Raw genomic sequence first — 25,697 nt, 5'->3', positions numbered from 1 at the left:
CAGGCGTCATTTGAAGGATCAAGCTCGACGAAAATGGTTCACATTAGTGAATACTAATGACATCTCTTAGAATTTTCAGGTACTTATCAGACTGCCTAGTATCTCATTAAGGTCCAAATTATGCGTACTCAATTTATAGATAAATATACAATTTTATCGACTTTTTATTGGTCCGAGCTTTATCAGTACACTGAACGCTTTCTTTTATGTCTTGATTCGTCTCAATATCTCCATGAAAGCTTAAGATAGTTTTTTCTATATTAGAAATTCTGGTGATCACAATTTTTATTATTGTTTAATTTTCAAATTTGATCTCCATTCACGAATGGCCAAGTAATTCACTTGAATTTTTTCCGTGTTCTCCGGGCAGTTTTGCGATTTTACGAATACATGGAAGTTAACTTTCAAAATATAGGCTTCGTCAACAGTAATTTTCTCCACATTTATTACTCTGACAAAAACAAAAAAATTTTTTACCGAGATACGAGAAAGGTCAGTTAACAGGTAGAAAGATTTCGAATCCGCTTTGCTAAATTTGAACTCAGCGAGATTTTTTTCACTGAGATAGAGCTACTTTTTTCCACGTGTCAGGACGCTGTCCCGATATTAGTTGTCTGCTCGTGTCGCTTATTCGCTTGACTTAAGAGATGTTATAAATATCAAAATTGTGCTTCTATTTGATTTTCATTTGAAATTTCGTCATATTTGATCAAGAAGTTATAATTTCGTTTTCTGACATAATGTCAAACTCATGACAATACTAATCAGTTGTTAATTAATATTAATATCAATATAACATCAAGCCTAATGTTCTATATTTTTGTCTATTATATCATATAAAGTTAGATAGTTGATCTAAGAATTGTTACCATCGAGCTCATTTTAACTTTGAATAAAATAGTTAAATTTTTAACCAACGAAATTAGTTTTTTTGTCAAAAAGACCAATCTTTAACAGATCATATGAATTTTCAACTGAAAAAGACAAATTTTCAACAAAAATGTAATAATTAAATTTTCAAAGAAAGAAATGAATTTTTGACTTAAATGGTGAATCCTCAAGTAAAAAAATTATTTTGAACAAAGTAACTAAACCTTCGACCAAATAGTTACATTTTATAAAAAACTGTTTAATTTTTGAGAAGAATGTAAGAATTTTCTACGGAACAGGTGAACTAATTATTATATTAATTTTTAATTGGAAAGTTGCTTTTTTATGCAAAAAAAACATTTTAAAAAAGCAATTCAATCCTCAAACAAATAGTTGAATTTTCTATCAAATTGTTTACTTTTACAGAAGAATGTACGAATTTTTTTCAGAAAAGATAAACTTAAAGTAAAAACAGTTGATTTTTAATTAGACACTAACATTTTTGTTCCATAAATCTAATTTTAATTCTGTTTTCTCTGGAACTATTGAAGCATGGATTTCCTTCATTTGGGTTTGTAGGAATGTAGGGTATACTTCGTTGCAAAACTTTGGTTGCAACATTTGCACTGAAACTTTATTTTGACAGAATTCTTCTTCTTTTCTGAATCCATTTTTTGTTGAAAATGAACATACATGAACATAGAAAATGAGGAGGTTGGAGCTTCTTCTTATTTGTAGCTTCTTGCTATACAGAAAATGGCTAAAACTAAGACACAGACAAGAGAAGGTAAATTAAGTATCCGAACAGAGTCAATCTGCCACTTTTAATGTACAAGTCATAACATGACGCAAGCCACTGTTTCGTTCACACGACCAAACGCACTAAGCAGGCGCATTACATAATCTAGCGCACCAAGGAGGGGAAGAAATTAACCAGGTATATGTAAAAATGTAGGCCAGGGATAGGAAGGTATGTAAACCAGGGAGGCGAAGGAATGTACACCAGGGAGGGAAAAATATTTATTGGAAGGAAAAGTATCAAGCGAAAGGATCTTTCATGCATGAATCTGTGTAAAAGCAAAAAAAAAAACGAAAAATTACAGAATGACATTACCTTTAGTAAAAAAACACACCTAACGCACTTATTACTTCGCCATACGGTTCCAAGAAGAGATTATTAATGTCAACCTCTTCAGGGGGCGTGCCCGGAAACCTGCTAATGAGAAATCCGAAAAGACCGGCACGACCATTTTCAAATCTCATGACACATTTTTTACATTGGGCAGTACATTGGAAGCCCAAGTTGAAGTTAAAGTTAAAATTTATAAATAAAATAAACGTTTGACCGTAATGCTGCGATAAAAAATTTAAAATAACATTTTAATAAATAAATAACAGGATGAAATATTTTATACTTTATACATATATGGTAAAGCTTACTATTTGGAAAAGAAGTACCGCTTGATATTAAATAATTTTATTATTTAATGCTAGCATTTATGAACTGATGTGTGGAATTTGAATTTTAAGGTTATATAACCTCATCTTAAATTCTCAAGGATTTAAGAACTCCACCATCACAAACTGTACTTGAAACATTCTCAAACTTTTAGGCCCCGCGGATTTTTAATTATAAACAAATTTCTTTTTCGGCCTGCCCAAATTAATAATCTAATTGCTTACCCACAAAATTCAACATCAACTTCTTGAATGAAAATGTCTTCCAAATTAACTATGTATATTTCCTTATTATAAATAGTTGTCCCTTGCCTGGGACGCAACGTTTTTTTCTGAAAGAAGAAACCATGTTTAATTAATTGAATGAGATCAGCACCCGTGTAGAAATTTCCCCGGTTGGCCCTAATACAACAAGGTTTCTGGTCGGATCATGGCCGGGCTACCTAGCTGGGATTCATGGACAGGAACCGGGCGGGAGCCGGCCGGGCTACATTTTTCTCGAATCAAGTAGTCCGGACCCGGACGGTTACTGCCAGGGCCAACCCTGGTTATATCCCATGTTTGGGAGCCGGCCAGGTACTGGTCAGGATAATATTTTGGTTGAAATTACACATTTTTTAAGAGCCGCCATATTATCAAAGACGTAATTATGGATGCTAGATGAATTGGTATTTGAAAATTATGATTTAATGATTTATTAGATCAGCGAAACAGAAATGAGCTTTATTCGGATCCCGGCCGGATTCCCTGACCAGCGCCCAGCTTAAACCGGGGCTATACGACCGGGACCCGGATGGATCCCTGATTAGATTCCTACACGGGCGACTAATTTATCATTTAAATAAAAAATTATCAGCATAAAAATTGGCGTGGCTTCATACACAGAAAAACGTTGGTGTTAAATTTGTTGCAGCTCAAATTTCATTTGGCTCCCAATGATCATTTGAGAGAGTTTTCAAGTCTCAGATGTATTCCTGTGAACGTAGGTGTCCATGTGAGCACCTAGGGGAAAGGATCATTTGAAGACTGAATTTTGGCTCATGCGGAGTTGTGGAGTTCTGAACCACGCTGTCAGCCACCTGAATACCTGTCAAAGCAACTATTCGCTTTGCGATATTAGCCTAAATAATTGTTAATAAGGAAACCAATTAAAACAATATTTACCTAATTTTCAAATTTCTTTCATTTAATAGGGCGTAGCAGTCACTTAGAATAAAATTATAATTTTCTGATGCAACTTCCAAAAGTTAGGTTAGTCATGCCCGTCGACATTTAAACTAAAGCCGGGATGTATAGAAAAAGTCATAACCGTCTACACATAAAATAAGGTATTTTCACTCCAATCGCTAGCTCACTTCACTTCGTTGAATACTGAGGGCATAACAATTGACCAAATGCATGGGAATCGGTTAATTTTTGCTTTAGTTTTCTAATATCTTTGTAGAAAGTAACTTTTCTGTATAAGTGCAATCGAAAAATAGTTTTTCTTTTTTAGGGACTATTTAATGCAATAATAAAATGATAATAATTTTCATTCATGCGTGCGTTAGGGCTGAGCGCTGGTTGTCTACCCTTTGAAGCGCAATTCAAAATTACATTGAAAAACAATTCTTGTAATTTAAATAAATAATTATTAAAATATACACAAGAATGTGTACAAATTGTGTAAATTTTGATTTCAGACAAAACAAAATTTATAACAGATATATTTAATGAATAAAAGTTTATTTTTATTGAATTTGAAAGGCTGACTAATATTTCTCAAAATATTTAATTCGAAAAGAAATTTTTTGGAAAAGTGATTGAAAATAATTAATTATAAGTTTTTAATCGAAAAGAACAATATTCTCAGCTGAAATTATTTTTAGAAAATTTCAAATATTATCATTAATAAATTCTACAATTAACTTCTATATATGAAGCTGCAGAAACAGTATATGGCATTTCAACAAATGTATCTATTACAAAATGTTTTGTGAACTATAAGTCAGTTTTTGGAGTTCAATGAAAGTAAACTATTATTTATAAAATATGTGTTATACACTTTTTTCTTGTCTGAAATCAAAATTTACACAACTTGAATACATTCTTGTTTATATTTTAATAATTATTTAATTAAATTACAAGAATTATTTTTTTTCAATTTAATTTTGAATCGCGCGCCAAGTGTGGCCAACCAGCGTTCAGCCCTAACGCAAGCGCAGTAGCTCAGGGTGCCAACATTGGCATCATTGGTCGACATTACAAACCGGAAAAATAAATCAAATCAGTCGGCGGGAAAAATTAGGGATGTGAAAGCCTCAATTAGGTATTTTCAATTCAACCATCAGTTAACTTCACTCTGTTAAAAGCTGAGGGGGAAAAATGGATCAAATGCATGGAACAAAACTTTATTTCTGTAATATATTTGTAATTAATAATCATTATTATTATTTTATTATTTCATTAAATAGTAATTAACAAATAAAAACTATTTTTTAATACACTGATATAGAAAAAATTACCTTTTACGAAGATATGTATATGTACATCCCGGTTTTGGTGGTTATAATGTCATGTAGTAGGTTTTGACTAACCTAACATTTGGATATTATATCACGCAAGTACTATTTTTATTTCAAGACTATCTCAAATAACGACCGACAAAATGATCTTGACAGGTGACTTACAGTTTGTAGACGACACTTCACGTTGCACTGGATGAGAAAAAACAGTTTCTGAATGATGCTTTTCCCCTAGATTCTCCGAATGAACCTGTGTGGCTCAAATTTGTTGCAACTCTATTGAACACCGATTTCGGTGTACATTGGAGGATCGGCGATTTTCTGTGTAGATATGCTTATTATGATTCCATTTTTGTACAGAATCAAAATCAGGTACTCCAAAGTTTATAGCACGAAAAATAAATTCTTGAATTGAAATATTGCTTACCAGTGAAGGACAAAGCTCTCCTTCAATATCAGCTTGATTGAATGATGCGCGATTCATAATATCTGTGATCTTTAAAATAAGATTAAATATATTATGCATACTAGGGCAGTTTAAATTATATCAGCGAAAATTTTAATTTCGTTTTTTGGTGATTGAAATCCCACCCAATTTGTTTTTTTTTGTTCCGGAAAAAGAAAATCCCATAACTTTTTGTTTTTAAATAGGTCAAGACAGTCCCATGTCTCCGCGATTTTAAAATTAATATGGGGTTTTAAATGAGTAAAGCTGAATTTCAAATAAAATAGAAAAAAAGTACTTGTTATTAACTTTTTATCAATTGAAGTTTAGTTATCTTTTAAGAAATGTTTATCCTTTGAGTCTTGACGTGCGGTCTTATAGACTGCATTTATTTATTGATTAAAAACTGTTTTCAAACAATTAATAACTGCTTAAATAATTAAAAATAAGTTAGAAAATACTTGAAAATATGTCACGCATCTAAAAAATAAATAAATATAAAACATACCGGCTTTAGCATACATCTTACACGAAATTGTTATTTTTAATTTGTTGCAGCATATTCCGGGCACAATACAAGAAGTCTCAGTAAGTCAAAATTAAAATGTTCTAGGTGTCAATTATTTCTTTAACATTCCTTAAGAATTGACTAAACTTTAATTTACAAAAATTTAATGACAAGTGCTTTTTTCAGATCTCCGGAAACCGAGTTTTCCCCATTTGAACCCCATAATAATTTCAAAAGCCAAGGGGGAATGGGTCACTGATGATCTTTTAAAAAACAATGAAATTTGACTTTTCGGATTACGAAAAAATGGAGAGGCTGGAGATCGATTACCAAAAATCAATTGTTGGACAATCCTAATATATACTACGTTTTTTTGTCCATTTTACTATTTGTTTTTGAAATGAAAGGTGACGAAATTCCAAAAAACCTTTTTTAAACAATTTATAAATATAAATTTCTTATAAGATATTGTGCATGCTTTGCTTCATTCGAAGATATTTTCTCAAAAATGTATATGTTACAGGCAAAGTCCGATGTGCTGTCACACTGCAGACTGCCTAGTCCCTCCGCGAATTGATTGAGCGCTGTCAGGCTAAGTCCGAAGTAGCACTTTCACTTCGGACTCTGCCTAGTCAAATCGCGAAGTGCCGGACAGGCTCAGGCAAAGTCCGTATAAAAATAAAACCTTTGGGACTTACTTCTCCCGCTGCACAGTGGGCTGGATCGAAAATTTACAATTCAAAATAGGCTATAGATCGCAATTGTCAATAGATTTGAAAGTTCTTTTTTTAGAAATGATCAGCATTGCATTTTTAAGATAACTTATTGAGTACGTTTATCAGTTTTTGATTCAATATATTTATTTATTCAACGCAAGTTTTTTTCTAAAAATTTTTTTAAAAAACTCAATATGTATCATATATAACGTAGATAGACTTAGAAAATATAAATAATTCATTTTTAAAATTTTTATTATTTTAAAGTGTACATAGTTTCCGAATTCAAGCCTTTAAAAAAAACCGAATATTTAATGCGAATTCATAGATATATATTCCATACAAGGTACCAGTCTATTATTTGTAATAAATAGATTAATAATAACAACAATTATTCACTGTTGATTTATTTCATAAACAATGATCCAATATACGTGTAAAATATTTTCTATTATAAATGATAAACTGTAAAATTTTATAGATAAAAAAAACTACAATGTTTATTTTAAATACCAAGTTTCCAGTAAAAAGAGCCAAGTAATAGGTGTTTTGTTTTTAAAATTTGTTACTAAGATTTAAAATATTAATTTATTGCGATCGAAAATCACTGTTTAGACAATGCTATTAAGATTTAGTATAGCAAATAAGAAATCTGTGTTTGATTAAATAAGGTAAATTGAAGATCTGATTTGAAAATGGTTTAGCAATAACACTTCAAAACAAAACTTCCTTTTAATTTCGTATTAGTTTCGTAACTAATGGAAAAAATTTTATCTCCCTACTCCCTCCCACCGCTCTTTTATTTAGGGACTGATGCACCTACTTAGTTATTCTCAAAACGGCAATAGTTTGAACTAGTTCCTGACGTCGTAGTAGTTCGGATAATTTTTGAAGAGAAGTGCTTGATCTAAGGTTGGAAGTATTTTAAAAGTAAATTTTTTATCTTATGGTTTGAGTTTCAGTTTACATTTCCGAATAAGTTGTTTTTATCGCTTCGGAATAGTATTTATAAATCGACTGTGTTTTGGAAAATTCTTAACAATGGTTGATGTAGCGATAAAGCAAGCGATGAAAATCAAATTCGAAGACAAATTTAGTGCCCCCAGAATTGCAGAAAACTCTTCCCGTATTTTGAATTTAGAAAGATACTACGTAAAATAGGATACACATCGAGTTTATTGTTATATTTTTTTAGAAAAAAACTTGAGTTGAATAAATAATTATACTGAAACAAAAAATTGATGAAAATACTCAATAAGTTTTCTTAAAAATATAATGATGGTCATTTCTATAAAGAAGAACTTTAAAGACCGTTCCCAATTGCGACATGTAGACTATTTTGAATGGTAATTTCCCGAGCCAGCCTACTGTGGAACGGGAAAAGTAAGTAAAAAAGGTTTTCTTTTTACTCCGGACTTTGCCTGAGCTTGTCGGGCACTTCGCGATTTGACTAGGCAGAGTCGGAAGTAAAAGTGCTACTTCGGACTTTGCCTGACACCGCTCAGTCAATTCGCGGAGGGATTAGGCAGACTGCGGTGTGACGGCACATCGGACTTTGCCTGTAACATATATAATTAGTTAACCCAGTAGACACAAAGTTTGTCGACGTCTTTACGACATCGTTACGACATCTTTACGACAACTTTACGACATCCTATGTCCATGTCGTTTCGGTGTCTTTGCGATATCGTAAAGACATTGTCAGACCATACGACTCATTTATGATATTGTAAATACACCTTAACGACATGGACATAGGATGTCGTAAGGATGTCGTAAAGATGTCGTAACGATGTCGCAAAGACGTCGCCAAATTTTGTGTCCACTGGGAAGTCACGTTCGTCCAACGTATTTTGTTATCCTGGACCAAATTTGTTTATTGTTTTAATTGCTAGATACAAATTGATGGACAAAATTGATGTTTAATGTATTTTGCATCCTGGAAGCAATTTCTATATAAATTCTTTAAAATCATTTGAATCATTTAAAATCTATGTCTTATCACAACTCAAGACTCGAACATTACATTTTTGCTAGATAAAAATAATTATCATAAGCAAATTTATTAAATAAGCGCAATAGGTTATAGAAAATTAGTTTTTTCAGCCAAAATGTTTATTTTCTACACAAAAACTTAATCATTAATTTAACGCAATATACAGGGTGGACACGCTGGGGCTTACATACATGGCAAGTTGAATGCTAACCGAATTGCACAATAGCAGGGGAGAATCCATTTTACAGGGGTATTTTCATATTTCGCGCCTTTAAAGTTGCATTCGGATCGGCCATTCGGCCAAGTCCGTGCATCTGTTTACCCGAGTCGCTGTCAGTAAATATAGGCAATGTCAATTTAAAGTTTACGCATGTAATATTTCATTCACTTTATTTAAAACATATCCTGTCTATTCATAACATACCTTTTTTTATGCAGTAAAAATAAGCGTTAAACACCATTCACTCTTCGCCCACTGGGAGCGCAGAATATTATTACTATTTTATACTATTTGTCACTGAGCAGCTATTCTATAATGGTATTATCAAACAAAAAAATTACGTTTACTTCTCAGTTCACATGTCTCACTTCATTATTAATTAAACACTTTTATTATTTGTAATTACTATATAACATAACCTATATTGTTTTGACACTTGTAACCGTTTGAAGTTTCGAACGCAACCATGGAAACTATCATAAACTTGATCCGAAGATGCACGGACTTGACGGAATGACCAATCCGAATGAAACTTTAAAGACGCGAAATATGAAAATACCCCTGTATAATGGCTTCTGCCCTGCTGTTATGCAATTTGGGTAGCATTCAACTCGCCATGTATGTAAGCCCCAGCGTGTCCACCCTGTATTTACACATAGATTTTTCATTGTTATGAACAATTATTAGAAAGAAATTTATGAGAGGGGCCGTTTCAAGATGAATAAAAGTGAAATTCTTGATATGCAAAAGCGTTTCACCCGTGGAATATTATAATTTGGGTTAAAATACACGAAGTTGTTAATAAAAATTTTCTGTACTTGAAAGCGCCTATTCAATCAATTTGTTTATCAGAATTGTTCATAACAACTAGAAATTTCATGTTTTAATGCATCTATTTATGACAAGTGTTGGAGGATAAAATCATTAATCCTAAAAATAAAACGTATTTTCAGGTCAGTTACACCAGCCCCCAGGTGTTACGCGGGGGAGCCAGCGTAACGCTATCTCCCCCCCCCCCACCACTTGAAAAATAAAAATTTAAATCACATGATCTTGAAGATCTTTAAATGCGCTCGTATGCGTCATAGAGAAATTTTTTTTGCCACATTGATAACAAAGTTATCAGCTAACGAAATGGGGGGGGGGGGGCTAGCGTGATTTTTCTAAACTAATAACATTTTTCCAAATTCATCATACCTATCTTTTATAACTTCAAATGAGCTCAAATGCGCCACCACTAAAAAAAATTTGCGCTAGCTAATTAACAAATATATCATATTTTGGAGGAAAATTGTCCAAGATATGGGGGTAACAAAATTTTACACCTGGTATAACTCCTCCAGTCTTGTGGATCAAAAATTTTAATCGTTGGCGCATTTGAGCCCATTTAAAGCGCAATTCAGTGAGCTATAGAAAATCCAAAAATTAAGAGTTGGGAGGGGGGCTAGTGTAGCTGACCTCGTATTTTGTGTATTTAAACTCGTCTATTTCTTTAATACATTTATCAAAATTGTTTATAACAATAAAAATGTTGTGAATTATGAATGTATGAAGTTGAGACATCTATGAATGAGACAAATCAGATAATAAACTTGTTAATTACAATTAAATTTGAGTGATAAATTTAATCTTGAATAAGTTTATTTAATAATAAATGAGAATAACGATTTTTTTAGTTATAATCGTTTACAATAATCTTAAATATAATCGTACAGTGTTAGGTTTAAATAAAAGCTTGAAAAAAAAACTTTTTTGAGAGAATATCGATGAATGTAAAGAATTAGCTAATAAATTTGAATAATGATTTCTTAATGACAATTACTTAAAACAATAATAAACGTAATCTTCCAGTGTTTCGATGTAATGAGACATTTAATATAATACTTTTTGACAAAATATGTATGAATGAGGCAAATAAGCTAATTAATTTTTTTATAATCTAATTTGAATAATTTAATTAATTAATGAATATAAGTAATGATTTTTTGAATGACAATTACTTATAAAAATCAAAAATTTAATCTTCCAGTGTTTAAATATAACGGCACAATGTAAAAAAACATTTTGATCAAATATCTATACATGAGACAAATCAGCGAAAGCTTTTTTTTTATTATAATAGAATTTGAATGATAAATTTAGTAATAAATAATTTAGTTTATTATTGAATAATGATTTTTTAAATAATAATTATGTATCAAAATTATAAATTCAATCTTAAAGTGTATAGTTGAAGTCAAGCATATAAAGAAAAAAACGCTTTTGAGGGAATATCAATAAATTCGACGAGTCAGGTAATGAATTTGTGTATAATTAAATTTGAATAATAAATAATATAATTAATTGAATTTTTCGAATAATGATTTTTGAATGACAATTACTTATAACATAATAAATGAAATCTTCCACTTTTTGAATGTAATAAGACATTGAAAAAAGACCTTTTTGAGCAAATTTCTATAAATGAGGTAAATGAGCTAATGAATTTGTTTATGATAATTGAATTTGAAACGTGAATTTAATTAAAAATTACTTATTTTAATAATGGATTTGAATCATGGTTTTTACTGATAATTATTTCTATGAATTATAAATATAATTTTCCGGTGTTTAGTTATAACGATACATTGTAAAAGACTATCAATGAATGCGATGAATCAGATAATTGTTTTATAATTGAATTTGAATAAAGAGTATTTAAATCGATTAATGAATTTGAATAATAATTCTTGAAATGATAATTACTTGTAACAATCTTAAATGTAATCATCCAATGTTTAGATGCAATGAGACATCAAAAAAAAATTTCCAGAATATATCTATGAATTTACAAAATCAGCTAATGGTTTTGTTTATTATAATTTAATTTCAATGATAAATATAAAAATGAATTATTTCATTTCACAAAGAATTTGAACAATTGAGACTCCGGATTCAATAACCACACATAAAATTTTAACGATCGAAAAGGAAGTTCCTGGAGGCTTCACAACAAATTTTCAATTAAAAATTTTTAAAGGTCATATCCGGTTGTGAAATTTTATTGCGCTTCTTTTTTTCCCCTAGATAGAAATATGTAGCTTTTTTAGTTTTCGAAATAAAGCCAAAAAACTAACTTTTTTGAAAAAGTCGATTTTAATCCGTTTTTCACTTCAACTCGTACTCAGTGCTTCAGTTTTTGAAATTTTCAAATAAAAATATAAGGGAATGTGCTTTAGGATGTCTTTCGATTGACACTGTAATGGGGATTCAAAACCCTTGTTTTCGAAAATTGTTATTAATTTTTTTCTGATGCTCGGCGCGAAGCGAACATTCGTAACTTCCAGCGTTTCGTTTAGCGAGAACATTCTGAGCAGCCAAATACTTCTCACAGCAAAAATGCGGAGAAAGGTTAAATGAAGTTTTTTGAAAAGTTTCAGATCAAAATATTTGATAGTTTAGGAGTAGTGATAATTTTAGTGAACGTCAGCGCTAGATTTTTTAAGCGTACCATGTACTCTGAGACTTTCCACTGTGCCACGTTCTCTCGCTAGTGAGTTGTTGCTTAAAATTTTATATTATGCAATTTTTTAGTGCATAACAGTTAAATGAAAATAAGTTAACAGATTATTCATGAAATTTATTCAATTTTCTATGTATTTTCCGTTTTCTTTAGATTGAAATGTAGGATTCTTTTATATACACCTAATGTTTACTCCTATATTCGGCTTTAATAATTTATTGTTTTATAATATTCACAGAAAAAATGAAGCTTCCATTGGAACCCATTTTTGGTTCCAAAGGTGCTGCAACAAAAATGAACCCCACTTGCTGAAAAGGAACCTAAAATGATATACGAGCTCTAAATGATACCACACTTGGAGTTCGAAAGGATCTCAAATGTAATTGAGCTTATTCCTGAAGAACCTATTTTTCGCTTTGCCCACTTGGATATTGTTTTTAATTAATAAGACAATATTTACCACAAAGCACACATGTCATCGAACTCTGATGAGCATAGCTTAACGAATATAATTAACTTATAATATTTATTAACCACAATTGAAATAGATATAATGGATTGATAAATATCATTTGCAGGTTATGTAGCAAACTTGTAAATATAAAGGCTTAGTCATATCAGTGCTCTCAATCTTGAGAACTTTTTGAACTGCGCTTGCGTCGCGCCGTCAACACGATTGGTTACTGTTGGCGCGCTGATTTTGAATAGTGTCGATATTCAAATTTGACATTTATAATAAATAATGATTAGGAATATCATTAATATTAATTTCTTAAGGACATGTAATACTTAGAAAATTGTCGATTTTACCAGTTTTAGGTTCCCCCGGCTTTTTTTCTAGAATAAAAAATATATCGTCATACAAATTTAGGAAATGATAGCGAACATGCTAACGGACGTCCCCACACACTTTTTTTGTAGGTTAATTCAAAAAAGTTTTAGTTGAGCAAAATGTGATTAATCTGTGTATATTTCGTGGTTATGTGTGTTACAATTCACCCGAGCGTTACTTTCAAACTAGACAATATTTTTGGACGAAAACTTTGGACTCACAAATAAACATAGTAACTAATCTCCCGGAACTAACCTTGTTTGCAGGCAATCAAAAAAGTTTATTTTATAAATAATTACGAGATTATCGGAAAGGCAGAGATGAAAAATGACGTAACCTCAAATTAATGCATTTACTTATTTAATTAATCACTTTCAATATTTATACATATATTAATTTAGGAATCAAATTCAATGTTCCCTACATTTTAAGAGACGTCTGAGTTTTCCGAGTTAATCATAAAAACACATTGAAAATTAAATAAAATTCATGAATATTCTGTTAACTTATTTTCGTTTAACTGTTATTCACTAAAAAATTGCATAATTTAATATTTTAAGCAACAACTCACTAACGAGAGAACTTTTCAAACTTTTCAAAAAACTTCATTACACTTTTCTCCGCATTTTTTGCTGCGAGAAATATTTGCCTGCTCGAAATTCCCTCGCTAAACGAAACGCTGGAAGTTTCGAATGTTCGATTCGGGCCGAGCATCAGAAAAAAATTAATAATAATTTTTGAAAACAACAGTTTTGTATTCCCATTACATCATCAATCGGAGGACATCCTAAAGCACATTCCTTGAAATTTTCATTTAAAAATTTCAAAAACTGAAGCATTGAGCACGAATTGAAAAAAGTAAGCTTCCAGGGGACTTGCTTTTCGCTCGGTAAAATTTTATGTGTGGTTATTGAATGGGGCAATTCAGTTAATGAATTTGTTTATTATAATTGAATTTGAATAATAAATTAAGTTATAATTAAGTTGAATACATATTTAATTTAAATAGTTATTTTTTATGATAAATGTTCATAACAATTTCAAGTGGACTTCCGTTTCCGGCATGAAAGTGTAAACTAGTGGGAACTGTTGATGCTGAGTTTTGCTGATATTGTGGTGAAATTGGAGGTGAGTGGATTGTGGAAGTGTGTAGAAGGGTGTGGATGTGAAAGATTAATTGAGGAATTGTGAGATTGGGAAGGGGAGGTAGATATTTTGGAGGATTGAGACAGATTTGTGTGGAAGTTGGTTTGGAGATTTGTGACAGGGTGAGAGGACTGTGTTGATCGGGTTGGTAGTAGCAGGATTGGGTAGCGACCCCGAAAGGCGAGACAGGTATCAGACCGCGACGGTAGATAGAGGCAGGAAAGCATAGAAGGCGGGAGAGTTTGAATTTGATTCCTGGCAAGCGGAGCGAGTATCTCCGCGGAAGAAACAGATCTAGAGCAGGAAGTGTTCAGTACGCCGAAAAAAGAGATAAAGGAAAGGAAGGCAAGGGGGAAGCATAAAAAACTATAGAAAAGGAAAGACTAAGAGCAAACAGCGTAGGTTCAATCGAGGCTTATATCAAAAGGAAGAGAGGGGAGAGGGAAAGCAGTGAAGAGAAGGAAGATATCGAGGCGAGCGTGATATATCAAGAGATGTTTAGATCGCCGCCGAAAAAGCAGAGTTTGGTAGGGAAGAGTGACAATAGTGAGGGGGCTGAGGGAAGCGGGGATGAAAGTGAAGTTACGATGAAATAGGAAAGACTAAAGGAAATTCGCGAAGTGATGATAGAGGTAACGGAGATTCATGAAGAAAAGCCGGAGAAAAGGGGAGAGGACTTAAAGAAGGAAATTAGGCGGGAAATGGCTGAAGTTAAGAAGGAAATAAAAAAATGGGAAGAAATCAGGGAAAAGTTAGAAAAGAGGATGCAGTCATTAGAACAAAATCTAGAAAAGCAGGAAGAAGACAATAATAGAAAGGTAGAGGAGATGCAATGTAGGATGAAGAATCTTGAAAGCTCGAACCGGGATTGTGGTAGGAGAAAGAGTGGGAATAAGGAGATGGAAAGGCTAAAAAAAATAGAACAAAGAATAGAAAGAAAAAAAAGGGAAAAAATAAAATTAAACATAGTGATACAGGGTATAAGATTAGAGGGGAAAGCGCTGAAGAAAGGGGAGGACGAAGTACTAAAAAGGATTGGTGCTAAGGTAGAGATAAAGGAAATGCGAAATGTAGGAAGGGAAGTGCGAAGAGTGGAGATAATGGTACTGGTGAAATTAAAGAAATGAGAACATTAGAGGGAGGTGATGACAAAGAAAAGGTTATTATATGGAAGTCCAGAGAGAATAGAGGATAGAGGATAAAGGATAGAATAGAGGAAAGAGAACATGGGTTAAGTATGGGAGAATGCATATAGACGGAGTATGGTGGGATTAGGATGAAGAAAGGGAACAGATAGTAAGAAACGAGGTGCAGGGAAACTAGGAGAGGAAGGAACAGGAGATAGGAAAATAAGAAATAGTAGGAAGGAAAAAAGATAAGAAACGAAAGTAGGGAAGAATGGAAGATTTCTTACTGGAATACAGAAGGATTGGAGAGTAAGGATAGGTAGTTTATGAGACATTTGACACAATGGGATCTGGTCATACTGATGGAAACGTGGCTAGATGAAAAGGGAAGAGAAAGAGTAACAGGAAGGTTACCAAGAGGTTAGAAATGGAAAGTGCAAAATGCAAAGAGAAAGAATAAAAAGGGCAGAGCAATGGTATGAATGATAATGGGAGTAAGAAATGAATGTATAACAGGTAAAGATAAGAAAGAGAGGAAAGAAAAAAAGAAGGATTAATAGTAGAAGTGGTAATGATGGAAGGAGTGAAGTGGAAGGTAGTGGGGGTTGATGTGGACAGTGATATGCAGGAGAAAGTAAAGGAGATGAAAGAAATAATTGAAGAAAATAAGGAAGAGAGTGGGCTGATAACAGGTGGGGATTTCAATGTGAGAACAGGTGACAGAGAAGGAAGGGAATGGGGAGAAGAGAGAGAAAGAAAATTCAAAGATAAGCTACTAAATGGGGAGGGAAAAAAGTTGTTGAAGAACTTGGAGGAGTTGGGATGGTATATCTTAAACGGAAATATAGAAGGAGATGAGAAAAAAGAATATACACGCTCAGAAGGTGAAAGCGGAACGGTAATTGATTATGTTCTGGTGGATGATGAGGTAAGAGAGAAGGATAAGAAACTGGAGATAGGATTTGGATCACTTTCCCTTAATAATGATATTGGAGGGACAAATAAACAAGATCAATATGAATAAAAGGGGAGCAAATGTAAAAAGTGTAGAAAATGGGAATTGGTCAAGGTAAGGAAAAGAACAGTTTAGAGAAAAGGTCAGAAATATCAAAATGGGAGAGGGAAATGTGGACGAGGAGGTGGAGAAAATGATAAGAGAAATAAAAATAGGATTAGTGTGCACAAACAAAAATGAAGTTAGTAAAGAGGGACTAGAAGTGGATGGGATGAGGACTGTAAAGAGAAAAGAAGGAGGTCAGAAAGGAATTAAGGGAGTGGAGAAAAAAAAGTAATGGGAAAGAATATAGGGAAAAAAATAAAGTATATACTGAGTTGTGTTATCAAAAGAAAAGGAAAGAGAATAAAAGGTTTTAGGAAGAGGTGGAGAAGGCTAGGACGGAATAAGAGGTATGGAAGATGTATGGAAGGTAGTGAAGGTAGTGAAGGATGGAAAGGCACCTGGTATAGATGAGATTCCAAATGAAGTATGAAAATATGAAAGGGAGGAACTAGAGGAATGTGCATGGATAATGAGTAATAGAGTATGAAGAGGAGAGGGGTGGCCAAAGTTATGGAAAGAAGGAGTAGTTATACCAATAGTAAAGAAAAGCAAATGAGAGGAGGTTAGATGATTACAGGGGGGGGGGGGTGACGTTGATGCCAACATTGTATAAAGTATATGTAACTATTTTGTCGGAGAGATTGAAGATAAAAGTTGAAGAAAAAAGATCGAGTCACCGAATCAGACAGGGTTTAGAAAAGGAATGGAAGTAATGGACAACATCTATGTTCTGAACTATCTAGTAAATAAGAGAATTAAAAGGGAAAAGGGGGCAATGATAGCAATGTTGGTGGACTTGAAGGCGGCGTTTGACTCATAAGACCGAGGCGAAATAGAAAAAGTTATAGTAAAAAAGGGGAAAGAGAGGGATTAATAAAGAGAGTATCAGAAATTTTCAGAGAGATAAAAAGCAGGGTAAATGTAGCAGAGCAAGTAGGAGATAGTTTCTGGTTGGTGAGAGGTGTGAGACAAGAATGTTCTTTGAGCCCAGTTTTATTTAAGTTATTAATATCAGACTTGGAAGAAGATAAGAGGAAAAAAGGTTGGGGAGGAGTTAGGATAGGGAAGGAAAAGATATATACACTGGCATACGCAGACGATATAGTGTTGATGGCAGAGGATAAAGCAGGGATGGCGGGATTATTTACAGGATTAAAGAAATACTTAGATGGGACAAAGCTGAATGTAAATGTAGAAAAGACAAAAATAATAAGGTTTAGAACAGAAGGGGGAAGGAAGAAAGAATGGACAGAGAGATGGAAGCGAATAAAGTTAGAAGAAGTAAAAGAGTCTAAAGATTTGGGATATATCTTGCAAACGAATGGAGATCGTAGAGCTCATATAAGAGAAACGATAAAAAAAGCAGCAGGGGTAATGAAACAGATATGGGGGCCAGTATTAGGTTATGGAGCAGAGATATTAGGATGGAAAAAACGGAAAGATATTGAGAGTTTACAAGAAATGTATATAAGCTGGACACTAGGGGCAGACTAGAGGACGCCAGGATACATAGTGAGAGAAGAAGCGCAAATGAATAAGTTAAGTATTAGAGCGGGAAAGAGGGCATGGAAATTTGAGACGAAGCTGAGAGAGGGAAAGAGAGGGGAGTTGGCGAGAAAGTGTTTGATGGAGGTAGAAGCGAGGAGAAGGAGGGCGATCGAATTAACGAGATGGGAAGAAGAAAGGAGGGAGTTCTTTAATGATAGAGAAATAGAAGACGGGACTCAAAATACAATAAATGGTATAAGATGATAAGAAAGGAAGGAGTGTCAAAGTATTTAGAAAAGGGGTGGGGAGAGAGAAGGTGGAACAGAATAGCATGATTCAGATTGGGGAACGAGGTAAGGGAGGGGATGTACTGGGAAAAAGAAGAGAACAGAAAGTGTAGAATATGTGAATGGGAGGAGGAAACATGGGAGCATGTATGGGAAGGATGTAGGAGTGGAATGAAAGATAAATGAAGCTGGCAAGATAATGTGGTTAAGATTCTAGGGGAGGATGGATTAGGTGAAGAATGGATGAAGGAGTTGGTGGGTGCTAGAGGAGCAAATGAGAGAGAATGAAAGAATGCATGTGAAAAAAGGCAAATGGAGGTATAAATGGAGATATAAAAAAGTGAATGAATACGACGAACACGACGAATCTGATGATAAATTTGTTTATAATTAATTTTGAAAAATGAATTATTTATTTTAGTAATAAATTTAAATAATGATTTTTTGGATGAAATTTACTTACAACAATCACAAATGTGATCTTCAAGTGTTTAGATATAAGGACACATGGTAAAAAAACATTTTTATCAAATATCTATGAATGAGTAAAATCAGCGAATTTTTTTTTATTACAATGGAGTTTAAATAACTAATTAAGTCATAAATAATTTAGTTTATTTATAAATTTGAGTAGTCATTTTTTAAATGATAATTATGTATAAAAATTATGAATGTAATCTCTACAGTGTATAGCTGAAGTAAGATATATAAATTTCAAAACTTTTTTGAGAGAATATCAATGAATGCGATGAATCAGATAATATATTTTATTTAATTGAATTAAAATAATAAATAATTTAAGTAATTTATGAATTTAAATCATTATTGTGTAAATAGTAATTATTTCGGAAAATTAAAAATATAATCTTCCAGTGTTTAGTTGTAACGAGACATTGAAAAAAGAAACCTTTTCAGAAAATATCTATGAATAAGGCAAATCAACAAATGAATTTTATCATAATTAAATTTAAATAATGAATTGGATGATGCCTTACTTAATATAATAATGAATTTAAATAATTATTTCTCTTATAATAATCATTTACAATAATTAAAATAATAATTTGTAATCATAATTTCCTATAACAATCATAAATGTAAGCCTTTCTTTTTGATTTGCAATAAGACATGAAACAAAAAATTTTTTTGAGAAATTGTAAATGAACAAGGTAAATTAAGTTATGAAATTGCTCATTATAATTGCATTTGAGTAATGAATTTAATCATAAATAATTAATTTAATGATAAATTTGGATATTAAGTTATAACAATAAATTTTTTCATAATGATTGTTTACAACATTCATAAATGTAATCTTCCAGTGGTTATTTATAATAAGACATCTTTTGATAAAGTATCAATAAATTAGGCAATTAGGTAGAAAAAATATAAAAATATGGTTTTCGGAATTTTTAAAATTAAATAGCAATAAAAAAACTTTATTGTCAAAAATAGAATCGACAAAGTTCTTCGAAACTTGATAAGATTAAATTAAAAACGAAAAAATCGGCAGAGAAATGTAGGCTCAAGTTTTTGAACCGCAATTTTTGTAAAATTTAAGATAAATAATATTTAATACTTACATTTCTATGAGGTGCATAATTTTCAACTTCTTTTGTACGGAAAACTAAAGAGTGCGGTTGCTAGAACAAAAAGACAATGCATGTAGCATATTCAGGTCATGTTTTTGTTACAAAATTAATCGTTTTGTTTAAAAAATCAAGTTTTCAGTTAAAAATTCAACTTTTTGTTTGAGAATTCTTGAGTTTGATTTAAAATTCTTCTTTTTTCTTATTAAATTAATCTTTTTCTTTGAAAACTCATCTTTTTTAGTTGAAACTTCAACTTTTTGGTTGAGAATTTTTTTATTTTGTTAAACAAAAATTTGTTCGGTAGAAAATTAAAGTTTTCGTTTCAAAAATCATCTTTTTTATTTGAAAATTCAACGGTTGAGTTCGGAATTTTAGAATTTTCTTAAAAATTCGTTTTTTCGGTTAAAAATAAAACACATAGGTTTTAAAGTTGAATTCCTTTCTCAAAAACTAAAAAGAATGTTAGTTTTTTCTTAAAAATGTAATTTTTTGGTTGAGAACTATAGAATTTAAACAAATATTCGTCTTTTTTCATAGTAAATTAATCTTTTGGTTCAAAAATTTATGTATTTTCAGTCGAAATTTCAACTTTTTCGTTCATAAATCTTGAAGTTTGTTTAATTCGTTTTTTCTCGGTAGAAATTTAAACTCATTGTTTAAAAAATAATCTTTTGCACTGAAAAATTCCTATTTTTGTTCGAGAATTCTTGAAATTCGTCAAAAATTTTTCTGTTATCGGTTAAAAATTAAACTACTAGGTTTTAAAGTTGAACTCCTTTCTCAAAAATTGAAAAGAATATTAGTTTTTTTTTAATTTAACTGCTTTGGTTAAGAATTCTTGAATTTTATTAAAAATTCGTCTTTTTTGCTAGTAAATTATTTTTTTGGTTTAAAAATTTATATATTTTTAGTCGAAATTTCAACTTTTCCGTTTAGAATTCTTGAATTTTGTTAAAAATTTGTTTTTTTTTCTGTTAAAAATGAAAAAAATAGGTTTTAAAGTTGAACTTCTTTCTTAGAAACTAAAAAATTTTCTTTCTTTCTTAAAAATTTAACGTTTTAGTTGAGACTTCTGGAACTTTATTGAAAATTCCTCTTTTTGGAAATGAATTAATCTTCTTGTTTTAAAAATAATCTTTTTCAGTTGAAAATTAAACTTTCTGGTTGAGAGTTCTTGAATTTTGTTAAGAATTGGTTGTTTCTTTTTGGTATAAAATTAATTCTTCTGTTTGAAAATTCATTTTTTTTTTTGTTAAAAATTTAAAAAATCGGTCTTAAAGTTGAACCACTTTCTTAAAAATCAAAAAAGTTTTTCTTTCTAAACAATTCAATATTTGGATTGAGAAGTCTTGAATTTTATTAAAAGTTCATCTTTTTGGTAATAAATTAATCTTTTTGTTTAAAAATTCATCTTTATTAGTTGAATTCGATACAGAATTCTGGAATTTTATAGAAAAATCTCCCTTTTCGTAGTAAATTAATGTTTTCGTTTAAAAATTCCACTTTTTTAGATGAAACATCAACTTTTTGGTTTAGACTTCTTGAATTTTGTAAAAAAAAGGTCTTTCTTGGTAAAAAATGAAGCGTTTTGTTTAAAAATTCGTCTTGTTGAGTGGAAAATTCAACTTTTCGGTTGATGATTTCTTAAATTTTTTTTTTTGTAAAGAATGAAAGAATTAGGATTTAAAGTTGAACTATTTTCTAAGAAACTAAAAAAAAAATATTTATTTCTGAAAAATGTAACGTTTTATTTAGGACTTCTATAATTTTATTGAAAATTTTTGTTTTTGGTAATAAATTAATCTTTTTGTTCAAAAATTCATGTTTTTTAGTTGAAAATTAAACCTTTTGGTTGAGAGTTCTTAAATTTTGTTAAAAATGAGTTGTTTTTTAATATAAACTTAACTCTTTTATTTGAAAATTCATTTTTTTGTTTAAAATTTAGCAGATAGGTTTTAAAGTTAAACTACTTTCTTAATAATAAAAAATTTTCTTTTTAAAAAATTTAACTTTTGGATTGGGGGTTCTTGAATTTTATTGAAGATTCGACTATTTTTCGTAATAAACTAATCTTTTTGTTTAAAAATTCATCTTTTTTAGTTGCAAATTTAACTTTTTGGTTGAGTAGTCTAGAATTTCGTTAAAAATTGTTTTGTTTTCGATGGAGAAAAAATCTTTTCGTTTAAAAATTCATCTTTCCGTTAAAGATTTAACATCGAAGTTATAAAATTGAACTTCTTTCACAAAAATGAATTTTTGGGTTCACGATACAAACTTTTGATAAAATATTCATATTTTTAGTTGGAAATTAAACTATGCTTTTTTTAAATTCGTTTTTTTTTGTTAGAAATTAATCCAGTATAATTGAAAATTCAACTTTTAAATTCAACTTTAGAAAATTCGTATTTTTCATCACTCAGAATTCCTTTTTAAAATTAAATGTTTAATTATTCCATTTTTATTGAAAACTTTAGTTTTCTTAGTTTAAAAATGCAATAACACCCAGATTTTATTGCGCACAAAATTCAGTTAGGCACATTTCAACCCTTACACTAAAAATAACTTTTTATTTTAATTATTGATTTATTACAGAAGTTAATAATATTATTAATGAGCCTGGGCTCCGATTGAGATTAACGGTACTATTGAGAGCGGCATTATTCAGAAGGTGAAGTGTATTGTTGTTTCAACTTCAAAGATTTCATTGTATGCATGAAGCTGTAAAATATATATAATTAATACTAATTAATAATAATAATTAATGTTAATAATAATAATAAGCCGTTAGGGATGTTAAATCACTGGTTAAATCTGTAATTTGCCGTCACTGGTATATCCAGTAACGCTGTTTTAGTTGAATCACATACTGGTTTATCCAGTCAAAATAGAAAACCACTGGTCCACAAATCACAATTTAAATTACTGATTCAACCAGTGATTTAATCAACTTTTTTTACTTACAAATGCTTGACGAATATTTTCTGTAGGGTAGTTTGGTGGATTTTCACAAAGGCTGTTTTTTGGACAATAATCATCGGATGGTGTCAAGTTAACGGCTTGTTTGTGGAACATATCAGGAAAGCATTTTACTTGCTGGAGAAACTGGAATAAAAAATTATAAAAATTTATGTAAAAATATATTTTTTTATTATATTTCAGAAGTTCCGCAAGCCCCATAAGGGGCCGCACTTAAATTACGTAACGGATTATAGGCCCTCTCTTCGACCCCTTCCCCAATTACAACCGAAATAACAAAATATTTATACCCCCCCCCCCCCTTACTGTAGGTAATTTTTAGTTCCCTGAATAGTTTGCTAGATATTTCTAGTAAAATTAGGCAGTGTCCGAGAACTTCATTTTCAAAATTCCCTTATTTTTCTTTGCCTAATTTTTCATTTTCCTTGATCATTAACATTCAAATACTAGCATTTTAATCCTGTAATACTTTTAACTTAGTATCTTTTATAAATGGAATAAAACTTGTTTTAGATACCAATTTAAAATGTTCAAATTTATTAATTAATTTTCAACAAAAAAATCTCTTGTCTACTATAAAAATAATTTTTTAACAAAATACTTGAATTAGCTTCAAATGCACTGAAATATTTTTAAATAACTTTTCAGTAGCTCGCTTGACATTCTTTACAATCACTAAAACTGTCATATAATCTTTTGTACCATTTTAAAACTTTTAAAATTATTAAAAAATTTTTTAAATCGTTTAGAAAGAAACTTCAAAATCTTGCCAAGTCCATAGTATATCGGACGTACCCGGACCCTTTTTTCAGGGATAATAACAGAAAAAATTATTGTGCTAGATAAAAATTTTATGCGTGTGCACTATTTTGAGGTAAAAATCGTTTTCAAGCTCTCTTTCATTCTGATAATGTATGTTTAAAAGATAATAAGAAGTTTTGAAGATTTCCCAAAAAAGTTAAAAATTTGGAATAAATCCAAATTTTTTTTAGAGCAGAAAATTTATATTTTTAAAAAACTTCAAATAAGACTTTGATGTTTCAAATGATTTTTTAAGCTTTAAAGATAGTAAAAAAGTATATCTAAGATTCCTGTAAAGATTTTAGATGATTTTTCTTTTTAAAAATAATTTAAAAAGATTAAAAACAAATTTGGATGTATAAATAAGAATTAAACAATTATTAATTGGTATCAACAATTTATTGAAAGTATTAGAGAAAATTCGTATAATATAAAAAGTTGTTCAAAAGTTTCCAAGGAATTTTAAAAATAATAATTTTTTTTAATATTCTACAAAATGTTTAACAAAATGTAGGTTGCAAAATCCTGTTATAAAAAACAAGAATCCAACTACCAAATTTGGATCACAACGAATAAACGAAAACCAAAACAACCCTATTGTAATCTGAAAAAAACCCAAAAAAACAAAAAAAAACAAAAAAAAACAAAAAAAAGACAACAAAAAAATAAAATAAAATTTTCGGAAAAAAATAAAAAAGAGGAAAGAAAAATGAGAAGGAAGGGAATGTGGTTGGCTGCCTTCTTATTTTTCTTTCCTCTTTTTTATTTTTTTCCGGAAATTTTATTTTATTTTTTTGGTTTTTTTTTCTTTTTGTTTGTTTTTTTGGTTTTCGTTTATTCGCTGTGGTCCAAATTTGGACGTTGGATTCTTGTTTTTTATAACAGGATTTTGCATCAATTTGTTTATTGGACGTTAAATGGTATTTTTAATTTGGTTTTTGGTCTAATTTAAATTTCGTAAAATTTAAAATGTAGGTTTTTGAATATTTTGAAATCAAATTTTGAAACTTTTTAAGCATATAAAAAGGGTAAAAAAGAAGAAATAATTTTGTCTTGAATGCCTAGACAAATTAAAATTTTTTTTTTTTTTTGAGTATAGCCTATACTTTATTACACATTTTATTGTTTTACCTGGAATTCGTCTGTCTTATGAGTTTGAATTGTTTTATTTTAATCGTCAATCGAACCGAACTTCAACTTCTGCGAAATCATTAAAATAATTTAAAAATTAACTAAAATTAATTAAAATCTGTTAAAATCCTTTAAGTTTGATAAGACTTCTTAAAATATCTTGAAAACCCTTATAATCTTTCATTTTTTAAAATACCTTCAAGTCTCTTAAAATTTTAAAAATATTTCTTAAATAACTTTTCAATGGCTCGTTTTACTTTCTTTAAAATCACTACAACAGTTCTTAAATCTTTAAAAATCTGTAGTAAATCCTTAAACATTTTTGAATTATTTTTAAATCTTTTAAAAGGAAACTGTCACATCCCGTCAAGTCCCAATAGCAATTCCTTAAAATCACTTAAATTTTTATAAATTCTGTAAGATTGTTTGAATATCCCTAAAGTCCTCTGAATTTTTTTTCTTGAAATCCCTTCAACTTCTTAAAAATCATTTTGAATATTAAAAAAATTACTAAAATTAATTTAAATCCTCTAAAATCATCTTCAATTCATTAAATATTATAATGCGTGTGTTGTGAAATGAGTATCTTAATTCAATATTCAAAACTAGACGAATATATGTTTTAATTGCTTCGAACATTAGTATAAAAGACTATTTATAATTCAAATTTTCAGAAAAATATAAGGTAAACGTTATTTGAATGCTTTAATGAAAATAATTGTTTATACTTTTTATGTTGTAAACTGATTTGCTATTCAATAACTGTTTGGTTATTTTACATTATTAAATTGCATACAGACTGAATTTCAATTGTTGTCAATTACGTAACATAAATTAATTATTTACTTTAAGATTATGCAATTAAATGTTATCTATAATTTCAATAATAATTTTTTTTTAATGAAAATACATCTATTACTATGACATAATTTGTAACACTTTTGGTGATGTTGTGAAATGAGAATCTGAATTAAGTTTTCACAATTATACGTACACATGTTATAATTTTCGCGGAAATTAACATAAGAGCTAATTAAT

General features: G+C 30.2%; 1 protein-coding gene across 1 annotated transcript in view; it reads right to left on the bottom strand.

Annotated features, from left to right (window-relative positions):
- LOC117181560 overlaps positions 1–25,697 on the bottom strand; it is a 31,641-nt gene that overhangs the window by 5,256 nt on the left and 688 nt on the right. Inside the window, exons 2-5 of the mRNA XM_033374383.1 lie at positions 22,713–22,853; positions 19,743–19,802; positions 5,260–5,328; positions 2,554–2,660 (exon numbers count right to left, since the gene is read on the bottom strand). Coding sequence (XP_033230274.1) covers positions 2,554–2,660; positions 5,260–5,328; positions 19,743–19,802; positions 22,713–22,853 — 377 coding nt within the window. The remainder of the gene's footprint in view (positions 1–2,553; positions 2,661–5,259; positions 5,329–19,742; positions 19,803–22,712; positions 22,854–25,697) is intronic.

The sequence above is a fragment of the Belonocnema kinseyi genome, chromosome 10 (assembly GCF_010883055.1).
Source record: "Belonocnema kinseyi isolate 2016_QV_RU_SX_M_011 chromosome 10, B_treatae_v1, whole genome shotgun sequence".
Taxonomy (NCBI): Eukaryota; Metazoa; Arthropoda; class Insecta; order Hymenoptera; family Cynipidae; genus Belonocnema; species Belonocnema kinseyi.
Note: the sequence above shows the minus strand (reverse complement) of the source record. Positions and strands in the feature narration are given on the sequence as shown.